Source organism: Pelophylax lessonae, assembly GCF_965119305.1.
Source record: "Pelophylax lessonae genome assembly, chromosome: 5".
Lineage (NCBI taxonomy): Eukaryota > Metazoa > Chordata > Amphibia > Anura > Ranidae > Pelophylax > Pelophylax lessonae.
Window position 1 is genome coordinate 320,576,416 of NC_138772.1, and position 17,019 is coordinate 320,593,434.

A 17,019-nucleotide genomic window follows, 5' to 3' on the forward strand; every position below is an offset into this window, starting at 1 on the left:
ATAGAGTAGAATGTATATCATGTGTATTGATTTATTTTTATATACATATATAAATATATGTGTGCAGTCAATTTAGTACCCAGCCCACCTCCCTCCATAGTAGTAGGAGAGTGACCTGGGTTACATATACGCAGACAATTGCCTCATAGAGTCCACATAGAGTTCATACATGACATGCTTGAAACAGGCATAGGAAATAGATATAGAGGTAGATAGATAAGGTACCACCAAACATAGTAGATCCCTATATAGTAAAAGAATCCCAAACATAAACAAACACCTTAAAACGGCTCACCAAACTTGGAAAGGGCGAGAGCTTAATGTAGGGAGCATGTCTCCTCTGCTTGTATATAGGCTGTTAAGCAGAGTAAGGTTGGAATAAAGTCACGGGTATCAAAGAGTATAATGCTAAAACATTGTTGCTAGCCATGTATAGCTTACCCCTTGCCACGCTGTTCCCAGCTTCCGCACAGTCCCCACCGGATTGGGAACCTCCGCCATACTAGGGCCTGTATCTAGCGCCCTTAAATGGCGTGGATCCTGGGCGGTTCGTCAAAAGACGTCACCGCCCCGGCCACTCCCACCGGACATCGCTCGAGAGCAAACGCGGGGACACCCCGACGAAGCTCTCGGCTCTGTCACAAGTGTGAGCAGATCACACAGAGGCAGGAATTGCCTCCGTAGTCCGCTCTGGTGCCACAGGAAGTTCCGCCCGGAGGGGGCGGAGCCGTACTGCGGCCTATCCGGCCGCACATATCTCGCTGATGAGGCCGAACCTCCATGCTTACCCACACTGCCCCCACAGGATCGGTCCGCAATTACATGAAGAATCTAATTGCCTGAAATAAAAACACAAAACAAGACAGAACGAAAATTATATAGATTTAAAATACATGTATAAAGACATATTTCACTGTGGTACAAAAATGTTCCTGATGAACCAGGAAATATATATCAGTAATGTATTTATTTTTCAAAAAATATATTGTAACCATGTTTGTTTTTTTACAACATAGACCACTAGTAAGGGCATTCAATAGTAATGGCCCTAATGGAAGAACGGGGGCTGAACTGCCCCCTACTAGAAACACTTCCAACTCCAAAAATTGCATTTTTCGACTGATCATAAATCCTCGAGATCACAATATCGATGAGAGAGGGATTATAACATAAAAGACTATTTATTGTACGTAAGGAGGAGAAGAGAGATACATGTGCCGAAAACTCTCATTAGTGTAGAGAGGTATCAGAATAGGTGGATATGCAGGGGGAGGATGACCACGCCAAAACCAAGCAGACACCCGGACCCATATATCCCACAAGGGGGGGGGGTCCGGGTGTCTGCTTGGTTTTGGCATGGTCATCCTCCCCCTGCATATCCACCTATTCTGATACCTCTCTACACTAATGAGAGTTTTCGGCACATGTATCTCTCTTCTCCTCCTTACGTACAATAAATAGTCTTTTATGTTATAATCCCTCTCTCATCGATATTGTGATCTCGAGGATTTATGATCAGTCGAAAAATGCAATTTTTGGAGTTGGAAGTGTTTCTAGTAGGGGGCAGTTCAGCCCCCGTTCTTCCATTAGGGCCATTACTATTGAATGCCCTTACTAGTGGTCTATGTTGTAAAAAAACAAACATGGTTACAATATATTTTTTGAAAAATAAATACATTACTGATATATATTTCCTGGTTCATCAGGAACATTTTTGTACCACAGTGAAATATGTCTTTATACATGTATTTTAAATCTATATAATTTTCGTTCTGTCTTGTTTTGTGTTTTTATTTCAGGCAATTAGATTCTTCATGTAATTGCGGACCGATCCTGTGGGGGCAGTGTGGGTAAGCATGGAGGTTCGGCCTCATCAGCGAGATATGTGCGGCCGGATAGGCCGCAGTACGGCTCCGCCCCCTCCGGGCGGAACTTCCTGTGGCACCAGAGCGGACTACGGAGGCAATTCCTGCCTCTGTGTGATCTGCTCACACTTGTGACAGAGCCGAGAGCTTCGTCGGGGTGTCCCCGCGTTTGCTCTCGAGCGATGTCCGGTGGGAGTGGCCGGGCGGTGACGTCTTTTGACGAACCGCCCGGGATCCACGCCATTTAAGGGCGCTAGATACAGGCCCTAGTATGGCGGAGGTTCCCCATCCGGTGGGGACTGTGCGGAAGCTGGGAACAGCGTGGCAAGGGGTAAGCTATACATGGCTAGCAACAATGTTTTAGCATTATACTCTTTGATACCCGTGACTTTATTCCAACCTTACTCTGCTTAACAGCCTATATACAAGCAGAGGAGACATGCTCCCTACATTAAGCTCTCGCCCTTTCCAAGTTTGGTGAGCCGTTTTAAGGTGTTTGTTTATGTTTGGGATTCTTTTACTATATAGGGATCTACTATGTTTGGTGGTACCTTATCTATCTACCTCTATATCTATTTCCTATGCCTGTTTCAAGCATGTCATGTATGAACTCTATGTGGACTCTATGAGGCAATTGTCTGCGTATATGTAACCCAGGTCACTCTCCTACTACTATGGAGGGAGGTGGGCTGGGTACTAAATTGACTGCACACATATATTTATATATGTATATAAAAATAAATCAATACACATGATATACATTCTACTCTATGGGTGACCCATTGGTGCATGGGTGAACTCTATATGTCGGTGTACATCCGGCTAGAAACGTATGACAATTGCCTATCCTTACTGTCCTGAGTAATTATGTGTCTATTCTTTAGCCCTTTTGAGGCAGATAATCTATGGGCTTTATGGGTGCTTATATACTCTCATAACATGCATGTGGCACACTTATTCTATCACTTTGGAATACTTGAGTTTATGGGTTCAGCACTCTCACGGGCTCCCTCTTAAAGTGATATCATAGAATATAAATGCAAACTATTCTGAGAAACATTGTTTTCTTGCTCTTACCCATTCAGATAATAGACATGGAGTGATCACCCTCACTACTATGTCACTATATAAGTGCCTATGTTTGAGCTTCCCAAAACGCACAGTCCTCCTCGTTAAAGAATTTCTCATGAAAATTGAGATATGTGCCTGATTACTATATGTACAGGTATGTATATTTTTCTTCCGTATACCAGATGTACAAACATGATATACATGCTGACATTATAATTACAGCATGGATCCCCACATATACTCGCTATTGGCAGCCTCCATTGTTTCTCCTAAACCCCTTTGGTTTCTGAATGCAATCTAAGACTCAATGTTATATTGTGTTGATATAGTAAAAGTATAAGGACTCACTCAGATGTGTAATGTGATTGTATGCAACAAAAGGGGAAAAAATGATATGTAATTGTAACTACAATATACTGGAAACGATGTAACATATATATGTAATTTATCTAAACACTGTTATTTTTCACACAGACAAAAGAAATGATATGCTCCAGACGAAGCTTTTTGCCTAAGAAAGCGAAACATGTTGAGCAAAGGTCATATATTACATGGTGAATGTTAATCTATACTCTCAGTTGACCCCGCTGACCGGAACCTCACTGTTTGGGTGTCCGCCGGCGGTTCTCTTCTGATACTGAGTAAACGGTTTCAAGAATTATATGACTACTAATGATCTTGTACTTTGAATTGTATGTAAATCACTGCTATAAGTTTTATGTACTGAGATATTGTACAGTATAGACCATCTATTGGTCTCACTGTGTCCTCAACACACAATTATTTGCCTGTATTTTTCCATGATTTTAAAAATATTTTTGTTGAATAAAATAATAATTTTTTTAAAAAAACTCTTGTGCCCGAAATCCCTGTTTCCCAATCCTTCCAAATAAATTAGTCAATTGAGGATAGGGGCACACCCTAAATGGATACGTCATGGCCCAGATGGCTGCTATCTGTGAACACATGACCTGTAAAATAATTCTGAAAGGTGACATGGAAACGGAGCAGCTCTCACTTAACCTAATAGAACTAACGGACGAAATGGTCCAAGCCCTTCTGTATATATGTGATGCGTCGCTGGATGTGGCTCCACTGGTAGCCAGAGTGTCTGCTATTCTTCCCCAATCCACCAAGGGCAAGGCACTGTGTAATAGACGTGGGCCTTCATTTACTGCTCATAGGCGGCCCTTTCTTACCTCCGGGTTGCAGGCGAAAGGAGCTAAGTCATTCAGGTCTTCTGGAGATTCCAAGAAGACATGGTCGGGTAAGCCAAGAACATGCCTATCTGGATCTGCGGACAAATCCTTGTCTGCATGAAGGGACGCCCTCACCTGTTTCTGGGGTGGGGGGACGTCTTTGCTTCTTTCCGGAACCATGTACTTCCTTGAATCAGGACAAATGGGTCTACAAACTGATCCGATCAGGTTACAAGATCAAATTCCAGTCTCGTCCGTCGCACAGGTTCTTCCCATCCAATCTACGCATATCTCCAGACCAGTTGCAGGGATGTCCAAACTATGGCCCTCCAGCTGTTCAGGAACTACAATTCCCATCATGCCTAGTTATGTCTGTAAATGTTAGAGATTTACAATGCCTCATGGGACGTGTAGTTCCACAACAGCTGGAGGGCCGTAGTTTGGACACCACTGAGTTAAGGGATCTATGAGAGGCGGTACAAGATCTACTGTCGCATGGGGTGATTGTGCCGGTTCCTTCTCAGGAACGCTTTTAGGGATTCTATTCAAACCTGTTCACTGTGCCCAGGAAAGAAGAGAAAGTGCGTCCAATCCTCGACCTCAAGGCTCTGAACCACTTTGTGTGGGTACAGAAGTTTTCAAATAGAGACCATTCGCACGGTAGTGGCGTCTCTACACCATGAAGACTTTTTGACCTCCATAGATATCATCAAGGACGCATATCTACACATCCCTATTTACGCTGGACACAAGCATTTTCTTTGCTTCGCTGTAGGAGAGGAGCATGATCAATTTGTGGCGTTACCCTTTGGTCTCACCTCCACCCCCAGGGTCTTCACCAAAGTGTTGGCTCCAGTATTGGCTTTACTGCGACAACAGGGGATTACGGTACTGGGGTACCTGGACGATCTCCCTTTTAAGAGCAGACTCACATTCAGCCCTGTTGGAAGACTTGACAATTACTGTATGAACTCTGCAAGAGTTTGGTTGGAACATCAATTTTAAAAAATCTGCCCTGGTACCATCTTTGTAACTGGATTATCTGGGCCTGACTCTGGACTGGTTTTTCTTCCCTCGGACAAGCTGCTAAAGTTGCAGGGGGCGATTTGTCTGCTGTTGTCCAGCAATCTGTCCTCTCTGCGTACTTGCATGCGGGCCTTGGGTCTGATGGTGTCAACCTTTGAGGAGTTCAGTTTGCTCAGTTCCACCGAGACCCTTACAAAGGGAAATTCTTGTCAAATAGAACAAAGATCCAAAGTCCTTGGACACTCTAATTCGGTTGTGTCACAACACAAAGACTGCTCTTCTATGGTGACTTCATTCGTTAGCACTACGCCAGGGCAAGTTCTTTCTCCCTTTGTATTGGACTGTGGTAACCACAAACGCCAGCCTGGCCGGCTGGGGAGGAGTGCTGGTGAAGCTGTTAGTCCAGGGGTCCTGGACAGTGGAAGAGTGCAGACTTCCGATCAATAGTCTGGAACTCCGAGCGACAAAGCTTTGTCACTGGACAAAAATCGTTTACAGGGTTGTCCAGTCCGGATTCAACCGGAAATGCCACGGCCGTGGCTTGCATCAATCATCAAGTGGGCACCAAGAGTGTCTTGGTGGCCCAGGAGGTGGCCGAGATCCTGAAATGGGCGGAAAAGCTTGTTCCAGTCCTTTTCTGCAGTACACATCCCAAGTGTGGAAAACTGGCAGGCGGAACACCTTTGTCGTCAGGTGTTGGATCAGGGGGAGTGGTCCCGGCACCTGGAGGTGTTTCACCTCCTGCATTTGGGGGACACCCGATGTCGACCTGTTTGCTTCTCAACTCAACAGGAAGGTTCAGAGGTTTTTGGCCAGGTCACTGGTGGCTCCTTGGGGTCAGTATTGGCTGATCTATGCATTCCCTCTGCTGAAACTCCTGCTGAGGCTTTTGCGCAGAATAGAGGTCTTGGTATGCAGATCTGGTAAGCTTGGTCGTCGATGCTCCTTGGAGACTTCCTCTCAGGGAAGATCTGCAGTCTCAAGGACCGATCTTCCATCCTGCTTTACAGTCGCTGGCTTTAACGGCGTGGCTGTTGAGAGACAGGTATTGAAGGATAGAGGTCTTTCTGATTCAGTGATTCCTACACTGTTGAAAGCCAAAAAACTACTTCCAGGAAGATCTATCATCATACGTGGAAATCGTACATCTCATGGTGTGAATCGCTGAAGGTGCATCCTCGCTTTTTTCCTGTGGCTAGGATTTTGACTTTTCTTCAAAAAGGGGTTGAACAGCGGTTGGCTTTGGACACTATCAAAGTCCAAGTGTCAGCTTTTGCTGTGTTTTTCCAACATCCTTTAGCTACGCTTCGCTCTTTTATGCAAGCCTCCATAATGACACCCACTTCCCTTTTCCAATCAGACAGTGTAGGGCAAATAGATTGTTTCCAGAATCTCGGAATTAGAATCTTTGCAGCATTTATTAGATGAGGTATTACACTTCTTTTTTAAGCCTTTAAGAAAGATTGAATCCCATGAAAAAGGAGATGGAACAGAGAATTTGTCTAAGGGACAATTGTTTAATCAAAGGTGTAACGGCTTCCCAGAATACTCTAATCTTAGGGCAGAGCCACCAAATGTGGAGGAACTTGCCTTGTTAATCACATCCCCTCCAACAACGGTCACTAGCAGTAGGAAACCTCTTAGTTACAGGGGAGGGCGTCTTGTACCACCTAGTAAGGAATTTTTTTTTTTTTTTTTAAAGAAATTTTATTTGATTTTCAAAGATAACAAACATGAGATAACAGAGAACTGGTGTAAGTGTAAATACAACCATAACCAAATGTAATAAACCAGGTCGAAGTGGGGGGGGGGGAGAGGGGTTGAAGGGAGTCATGAGGGCACAACATGCGCACCCTAAACCATGGCGAATGACTATGATTGAAACCCCTCACAGAGGAAAGGCGGGGATAGAGAAGGAAAAAGGGGGGGAGGGAGGAAGGAGGGGGAGGGGGTGGTAGGAGAGAGGGGGAGGTACCGAGTGGACAATAGCACTAAAGGAGATAACCCAGCAAGCAGCCAAGAACAAAAACACATAAATTTGACTATCACATATGACAATCTATCATAAACCAATTTAGGAATGTGTGGATGGGGAAGGGTCGGGGTCTCCCTGGGGGAGAGGTACGTTGTAGGATCACCCAGGCTGCGGGAGATGAGTGAAGTTTTGGAGATCAGCATAGGCAGTCCTTTTTTTCCAGAACTTCTGTTGGTCAGCTTTGAGGAGAATCATGTCAAGATCTTCCCTGTGGAACAAACTATTGAGGTCCGCCTTGACTTCCAACACAGATGGGATAGTAGGGGAGATCCAATGTCGGAGGATGGCCCTCCTGGCTATCATGTAGCATGTGGTTAGCCAAGATTTATGTTTCCTTACGATCATAGACCGTTGTTTGGTGTAGTATCCCGGAGCAGATTTAGGCAGCCCGTCCATATATCCAAATAGAAGAGGGAAGGGGTCTTTAGCGGGTTGCAGGTCGGTGACTCTGAGAGAGAGCTGTTCAACGTCGTCCCAGAAGTCCGAAATGTGGGGGCAGGCCCATAGTCTATGAACCAAGGTGGGTCAGGCACCAGGAACATCCTTGAAAGGGAGAGTGAAGAGGCGAGGAAGAAAAGGGAGCGTAGGCGTGGTGAAAAATCCTAAGTTGCTGTTCCCTCCAGAATGCATTACATATGAAAGTGCACGTGGTATTGAATCCTGACAAGAGAAGTGGTCTAGTGGCTGTAAATGAGAAGGCAGCATCCCAAGAGGAGTTCTGGGAGTCTTTGGATTCTGAATAGAAAAACTCCTGCAGTGGGCGGTACAGTTGGGAGAGCTTGAGAGGGGAGTCGGTCCGAAGAGAGTCCAAAGGAGAGGCCTTGAAACGAGAGAGCTTTGAGGAGCATAGCTGGTTGGCAAAGGCATGAAGTTGATGTACATGGTGGAAATGTGACTGGGGCAGGCCGTATCGTGCTTTTAGGGCAGAGAACGTGAGGGGAGATCCAGTAAGGGGGGTCATACAATTGAGCTAGGGTCGTCAGACCAAGAGTTGACCAGAAGGAGTATATATTGTCCAGACGAAGATGAGTCCTGGCTGGGTGACCACTGATGGGAAGGTGGGGGGAGATAAATTGGGGAAGAGCAAGCTTTTTTAGAAGTTCCTTCCAGGCAGCCCGAGTGTCCCTGAGGACAGCATGCTGGCGGAGTGGCAATGGTAGGTCTTTCAGGGAACAATGCAAGACATCGGCCAAGGCGTAGGGTTTAACGATATGCGCCTTTAGCGAATAGTTTGAAAAAGCGGAGTTGCCCTGAATCCAGTCTAGTCCTATCCTCGCCAAGCTACATAAATTGTACAATCTAATATCAGGGAGATTCATGCCACCTCTACACCTGGGGGAATAGAGTTTGCGCAGGGCAATGCACGGTTTTCTGGAGCACCACAAGAAGGAGGTGAAAACCTTGTGAAAAGCTGTAAGATCTTTGTGTTTAATGAGGAGACGCAGAGTTTGAAGTACGTAAAGGAGTTTGGGAAACATCACCATTTTATATAAATGACAGCGGTCGATGAGTAGGAAGTAAGGAATTTTAAAGGAAGATTCCTAGATTTGGGAGATAATAGAAGAAGTATGAGTCAATTTAATGATCCGTTGAATCTGGGGTGGGGTAAATTCCAGTCCAAGCTCCTTCTTCCATTCCCTAATGTAATAAGGAACTGTTGTGTAGCAGTCGCCTAGTACCAGTTTGTACATTTGGAACAATAAATGTCTAGAGTCGGGGAGGTGTCTACTATTCAACCAATCCCAAACATTCAAGGTTGCATTAGTCAGGGGAGAAGTCCAGTCTGAGAGACCTCTAGATGTGGATGGTATCCATGGGGCCCCTGCCAGGTTTCTAACCGCTATTGACTTCTTTAGAGGTACCAGTTTAATATACGAACAAGGGCCATAGCCTTATAGTAAAGTGCAACATCAGGAAGTCCTTTATCTAGTTTAATTCGACGAAGAATGTGATATGATAGCCTAGGGTGCTTGTCGTGCCAGATAAAGGTCAGAAAGGCCCTACTTAAACGTTTAAAGAAAGTCTGTGGAAGGGAAATAGGACCAGCATACAAAATATATATGATTCTTGGAGGAATGGTCATCTTAAGAGCCTTTAAACTTCCAAACCAAGTCAGGGGGTGAATCTTCCACTGTTGTAGGTTTTTCAGTGTATTAGTAAGTAGAGAGCCATAGTTACGGTCATAAAGAATCTGGGGGTCAGCTGAAATACGGGTGCCAAGGTACAATAGAGTCTCTTTTCCACACAAAGTGAAACGATCATTGTAGAGATTCTGCAGTAGGGGAAGGAATATGGATCAGAAGAAGCTCGGATTTACCGCAAATTATCTTAAAGTTTGATAAGGAGCCAAATCTGTCCAGCTCTTGCATAAGAACTGGAAGGGAAAGATGTGCATTGGAGAGGTAAAAAAAGGGGTCATCAGCATTGGCTGAAACTTTGTTCTGTGGAGCCGATGCTGATCCCTGAGATATCTGTATGAATTCTGACCTGCCTCAGCAAGGGCTCTAGCACTAGGGCGAATGGTAAGGGAGACAATGGGCAGCCCTGCCTAGTCCCATTATGAATGCCAAAGCGATCAGAAAGGGTTCCATTCACCTGTACACGAGCTTGGTGACTCCGGTAAAACGCTAAAATCCACCCAGCACCTGTTCACCAAGGCCGAGTCCACGGAGTAGTTCTACCATATAGACCCAATTAACCCGGTCAAAGGCCTTTTTGGCATCCAATGACAAGTCCAAGCAGGGTACTCGAGCAGGACCCTGTTGAGCTCAGTGCAAAATATGTAAGGCCGGAATATTATTATCCCTGGCCTCGTGTCCAACTATGAAACCAGTTTGAAATCAGTTTGGTCCTGATGCACCAAGACCACCTAGTGATCCTGTAGTCGCACTGCCAACATTTTTGCTAACAGCTTGGTATCAGCGTTTAACAGGGAAATGGGTCTATAATTGGCGCAACTCTGCTAAAAGAGCCTCGTGAGGTAACGGGTTTTTGGAGGTGATGGAATTAAAATGCTTATTAAGGGGGTCAGCTAGAGTAGGAAAGAATTTTTTATAATATTGGTTTGTGAAACCATCAGGCCCTGGGCTCTTGCCCAATGGAAGATTAGCCACTCTGATGTGGAGTTCCTCCACAGAGAGACTCGGAAGGGCTGACCCCTGCAAATAGGCCCAACTCTACCCCTAAAAGACCAATCAGCATCAGGGGAGTGGGAGGGAGGTAGATTAATCCAAACACAGTCAATATACCCCTCAGGCGATAGGTAGTGGATTAACCCCCACAGGTGCATACCCAGGCTCGCCACCAGAGATCTAGCCGACAAAAGAAAAAATGGTGCCTAATCAAGCACGAGTTACTCGTGTGTGAGACGCATCAACCTTCCTGTGATTCTTTGTCTGGCATTGACCAATAAAGACGTCTTCACATTGTGACCCTGTAGCAGTGTGCCACAATTTTTTTTTGTAGGGAAGAATAGAACTGGAAGAATAGAACTGCTGCAATTCTTTGTCAATAGAGCGGGTATCCATCATCCGTTCATTTTGAACCATCAAACCATGCACATGGCAATGAGCCTGTCGTTTCTGCAATTGTTTTACCAGAAGACAACCGCATTTGTTCCTGTGCTCGTAGAAACAATGCACATAAAATATAGTTAGTCCCTGGCTTTCCGATCTAAACACTGAGCTAGGGAAGTACGTAAATTGTTTAGTTGCTCAGCATCCGAATTAATTTTGTCCAGCAGTTCCATGATTTGCTGTTGCTTCTCTTTCTTAATTCTGGTGCAATGCGCAATCAATTGCTCCCTAATTACAGCCTTGTGGCCCTCCCATACCGCCTGTGTGGATATGAATCATCAAGAAGGTTTTCATTGTGTCTCCAGGTCCTCTCGGACTAATCTACATGGGGGTGGGGGCAAAGAGTCACCAGGACAGGTACATGATCGGAAATGGTAATGGACTCAATGGAAGTAGAGAGGACTTTGCTCAGGTAGAACTGATCAATAAAAAAAAGGTCTAGATGGGAGTAAGTATTAAACGTTTTGGAGTAATCACTTTAATCATCATCTCTGCCATGCACCACTTGCCAAATGTCTACCAGGTGATGAGTGCAGAGGAGTCACTTGAAGTGGCGGAGAGCTCTATGTGATATAGGGGTTTTACCCGAGGAGGTGTCCAGGCTGGGGTCAAAAATTTAATTGAAGTCACCCCCCCAGAATCACCATACCCTCCTTAAAATGCAACTTTTTCAGGATGTCGGAAAGAAAGTTAGCGGTATGGGAGTTTGGTGCATAAATGACAGCTAAAGTATACTTCTGACAATGGATCAAGCCTTTAAGAAAAAGAAAACAGCCTTCCGGGTCAGTTAGCATAGAAGACATGAAAAAGGGACAGGACTTCCTAATTGCTATAGATACCCCTCTGACCCTAAGGGCAGATGCACAATGAAACCATTGATGAAAAATGGCAAGGGGCATACGAGGAGTTGACTTGACAGTAAAATGTGTTTCCTGTAAAAATAAAATTTCAGGGGACAGGCGGTGCATTTCCTGCCAAAGTCGACCCCTTTTTTGGGGGGAGCACAGTCCCCTAACATTATGTAAAATAATTTTCAGTGTACCAGCCATGGGTAAGATTTAGTAAAAACACAACCCAATAGATGAGTAACAGAGGTCCCCTTTAGTGAGTGCGCAGTAGGCCCCTGAAACAAGTAACCAAATACATTGTTGCTAAAATTCCTTGTATACCCAAGTAAAAAAGGAAATCAACCGGGGGGGATACCCGGTAAGAAAAATTGAGAAAAAATTAAACATTACCTTACAGGGTCCATTTAAAGTAAGGACCAACTAGTGAGAGTGTAATCGCAGGGGCAGGAATAGTGCCTCCCCTTAAGATTGGCCCCTCTGCTGCAAAATCGCAGTGAAGAAGTCTCCCTAAAGGGGACTATCCTAACGTGGGGAAAGTGACTGTATGATGTGGGGAAAGTGAGTGTATGGATGAGAGATGCAGCCACTCCCAGGCAATAGTAAATGTGCTCAATCAGGTAAAAGAACAATAATAATAGTAGCAGCATCCAGGATTAATATAAACAACCAGTCAGATCATTGCCGGATAAAGAACATAAATAAGAGGCCTGGTAAACTCAGATTTAATAGGACAAGGCCTTCACCATCATGGAATAGAAAGTTTTGTGAGCCAGCTGAGGAATTGGGGAACTCACATTACCGAAAAGGGCCTCACAAGAATCAGTAATGTTGTTGGTGGCGGGGTGGCATCTTGGGTCCGACGACCCATGCGGTTCCTTCACCGAGCTTTAGAAGAGGCTTGTCGCCAGCGCTCTGGGCTATGAGGGAGAGGCATGTTGCTGCGCAATCTCCAATCCGGAAAGTCTGTTGGAATGGAGATCCAGGATGTCGAGTAAAGGATAGCAGGTCATCTTTGGTGCGGAGGGTTGCGGTCTTCCCATTCCTTGTAGCTGACAAACGGAAAGGAAATCCCCAGTGATAGGGTACATTCACTGCATGTGGTGCATCAAGTACAGGATGTACAGCTCGCCATTGCATAAGGGTTCTTTGAAAGAGGTCCGGGAATAAGGCTAATTTGGCACCATCAAAGTCAATGGATGTTTGAATGCTAGCCGCCTTCATAACTGCCTCTTTCACAGAGTACCTATGCAGTTTACAAATAACATCCCTTGGCTTTTCTGCATCTTGTGGGATAGGTTGAAGGGCTCTGAGTACCCTATCGATCTCAATATCAGCTCGAGCAGCATTGCCCAGGAGTTGGTGAAACAGGCCCTACAATGTGTGTAGTAAATCAGGTGCACGGGTTGCTTCTGGTAGACCACGAATACGGATTTTCTGCATCCTGTTTCGGTTCTCATAGTCCTCAAGGAGAGAGTTATGGAAATCCTATTGTTGTGAGGCAGTCTTCTGTAAGGCCGCAATGGTATGCAAAATCTCATCCTGACTAGCCTCCACAGCTTCCACTCTGTGCTCCAAAGCTGTTGTTTCTTCTTTAATTCCCTCAATAGCCTGCATACATCATGAGAGCTCAACAGCTGTTAAAAACTGCTGAATGTCTGTTTTAGTAGGCAAGGCTCTAATATGTCAGGCTCTGATGGGGAGAAGAATCTACCCCCTGAGTGTGCAGATGGAGTGAGGCATGGTACATGGGGTGAGGCTGAAGGATCCATAGAGCTGCTACTGTGTGCTGTTGACTGGCACTGAGGAGCCTTGTGCCCGGACGCGATCTTGGCTGCACCCCCGGAGCCAGCTGTGTGTGGCTTGAAGAAAGACTGCAGCCCGCTCATCTGTGCTCTACTACCACCAGGTGGCCGTAAAGATGGGCGGCGTTTAGGAGGCATGTTCTCAGCTGAATAGGAGGCTGTATATTGTCGCCGCTGTGTGGAATGCTGGGGGGGTTAACAGGAGCTCTGTGCCAATGCTTCCTCACTCCATGACAGTCAGGCCACACTCCCCTTATACACAATCTTAATTGAGCAAAAGGGACACTACTTAGAAAATAGTGCTTGAAAACTATTACTGAAAAAACTGTTCTGTTGTGTTTTATTATAAATAGTGTTATTGTAATGACCAACTAACTTTGTTTAACCACTTCCGGACTACTTGCCGCATATATACTGCAGCAGGGCGGCCCGGCTGCGCAAAATCACGTACGTGTACGTGATTTTAAGCACGAGATGTCGAAGACGTGTACACACCGCTCCTGCTGTGATTGGACACAGTGGGAGCCAATCAGCGGGTACAGCGGCCAGGATGGCTGCCGGGACCCACTAATCGTTCGGTGGAATGACAGAGCGGCGGTCTGCCTATGTAGACAAGACAGCCTGCCATTCTGTCACAGAGGAAGAGAGAGATCTTGTGTTTCAGCTAAGCTGAAACACAGATCTCTCATTTCCTCTTGTGCAACCACTACCCCCACAGTTAGAAAGCACTCCCTAGGAACACACTTAACCCCTTGATCGGTTCTGGTGTTAACCCCTTTCCTGCCTGTGTCATACAGTAACAGTGCATTTTCTATAGCGCTTATCACTGTATTGGTGTCACTGGTCCCCAAAAAGTGTCGCTTAGTGTCAGATTTGTCCGCCGCAATGTTGCAGTCCTGCTAAAAATCACGGTTCGCCGCCATTACTAGTAAAAAAAAAAAAAAAGGGTCCATAAATGTATCCCATAGTTTGTAGACTCTATAACTTTTGTGCAGATCAATCAGTATACATTTATTAGGATTTTTTTTACCAAAAATATGTAGCAGAATACATATTGGCCTAAAATGACGAAAAAAATGAAAAATTTGATTTAAAAAAATAATAAATTTGGGGGTGTTTTATAGCAGAAAGTAAAAAATATTGAGTTTTTCCTTCCCAAAATTCATATTTTCAAACCAGAGAGGTGATCAAATACCATCAAAAGAAAGCTCTATTTGTGTGGGGGGGGGGGGGAATTTATTTGGGTAAAGCATTGCACGACTGCGTAATTGTCAGTTAAAGCAACGCAGTGCCCTATGGCAAAACATGTCCTGGTCATTAGGGAGGTAAACCTTCCGGAGCTGAAGTGGTTAATTGCAATTTTAACCACTTTACCACTAGAGCATTTTGCTGTCTTACGTCTGGGCCACTTTTTGCGATTCGGCGCTGTGCAACTTTAACTGACAATTGCGCGGTCATGCGATGACGTACCCAAACGTCCTTTTATTCCCACAAACAGAGCTTTCTTTTGGTGGTATTTGATCACCTGTGCGATTTTTACTTTTTGCGCTATAAACAAAAAAAAGAGCGTTTATTTTGAAAAAATAACAATATTTTTAACATTTTTTTATATGAAATTCCCCCCAAAAAAGATGTAAAAACCAATTTTTTTTTTACATTTTTGGTCAATTTGTTTTCTGCTACCCGTGTTTGGTAAAAAAAATCACAATAAGCGTATTTTGATTGGTTTGCGCAAAAGTTATTGCGTTTACTAACTAAGGGAAAGATTTATGTCATTTTTGGTGGGGTTTTTTTAACGCGTAATGGCGGCGATATGCGATTTTCTTTTGCGGGACTGCGACATTGCGGCGGACAGATCGGACCCTTGACTGACATTTTTGACACTTTTGGGGGTACCAGTGACATTACTGCAGTAATCAGTGCTATATATATGCACTGTTACTGTAAAAATGTCACTGGCAGGGAAGGGGTTAATTTTATTGGAGAGGGAGGGGTTAATGTATGCCTGGTGCTTACGCGCGCGCCGCCGAGAGAGGGGAATGTCTGGTGACGTAGACCTACGTCGCCAGACGATAACGAGCCACTGTGCTGCAGTAGCAGCACAGTGACCAGTGGTAAAGCGGTTAAATACACATATGCAAAAAAAAAAAATTTCTGTTTTAAAGGTTTAGTAATTATTTCCCATATTTGTATGTTACTCTACTGTCCAGCTAAGTATTTGTTATATCTATGTCTGTGGTTTTAATGTTTACTATGGGATGTAGTATCTTTTATAAGTCTCCTATGAATAAAAAGAGTTCATTTTAAGTTTCATTTAAACATAGTTGTGATCAGGCTTCCTCCAAACTCTTGCCTACCTGAACTTCGAACTCCCGCTTTTTGTACTACAGCGAGCTGCAACCTGGCATTCTGCTCATTTGGAGTCCAAAAATAGTGGCAATTCGGAGTTCGAGTAAGAGATGAGTTTGAAGAACTCCAAGCCCATCTCTGTTTATAACCATATGGCCTTTATACATTTTATTGAATCATCAGGGTTTGTATTCAGTGCATAAAAACATTGTCACTGCATAATATCTGTTTCTTTTTTAGGAGAAACGACTTTTAATTGTTCTGAGCAATTGCCGCTACCTAGAAAGACATACACTGCTGAACATTGCTGAACATTTTGAGAAGCATTGCTTCCAAGGAATAGAGAAGATAACCCAGGTATACATTTTATTCATTTCCTCTGTTTGTTTTTCAGCTAGATGCTGATAAAAACTGTTTTAACTTGTAACTATTACAGTTTTGCACTACCTAATAGGAGTAATCAACTGCTGTTTGTTCGTGGTAGTCCCTGTTCCTTCTTTTTTTATCTTAACCTGTAGTTTCCTACTCCACTGTCATCATTATACTACTTTTGGTTTGGGTGCGTCAGTGCTTTTATATTTATTATAGTAATATAAATCTGAGTGAACATCCATTTCCTGCATTTCTGCTGCTGCTCTGGGCATGTGATATCTCATTGGATGTAAACAAATGATATGCGTTTACTATTAGAGACATACACAAACAAAAGATAACAAATCAAATGTCATAGTTTTGTTAAGTAAAAGATGCAGTAAGAAAATCTATTCCCAAGAGGGGGCGATGCTGCAGATTGATGGAATATGTTGGTGGCGGTTAAAGCTGAACTCCAGGCAGGTAAAACAAACCACCAATTTATGCAGATATTTGTTCATTATTCAAAACATTAAAGTAGATCTAAATCTAAACTTTTTTTTTCATTTTGGATGTATTGAAAAGTGAAAAAAACCTTTGATTGTACACTTTAAGTTTCCTTTCAAAGCAACTAGTGTAAGCACCTGAATTTTACTTGGTATCAGTTCCTTGCAATCCCTGTACAGCAGAGTTCAATTTGATAAGGGGAGACAAAAGCTTTGCTGCAGTGGTCATGCACTAACAAGAAACATGCTGACAGTAGAGGAGAGCAGAGTGATAAGCTCATCCATTTGCTGCTTCTCCTTCTCCTTCAATGTTCAGTCACAGGTCAAGGCAGGGACACATTTTTTTTTTCATTATTTAAAGGATAAGTTCATCTTTTGGAGCATGTTACACG

General features: G+C 44.1%; 1 protein-coding gene across 2 annotated transcripts in view; it reads left to right on the top strand.

Annotated features, from left to right (window-relative positions):
* Positions 1-17,019, top strand: part of EXOC2 (exocyst complex component 2) — a 366,356-nt gene that overhangs the window by 260,763 nt on the left and 88,574 nt on the right. For both annotated transcript variants that reach the window (XM_082258649.1, XM_082258650.1), the window contains one exon: positions 16,011-16,127. In XM_082258649.1, coding sequence (XP_082114775.1) covers positions 16,011-16,127 — 117 coding nt within the window. The remainder of the gene's footprint in view (positions 1-16,010; positions 16,128-17,019) is intronic.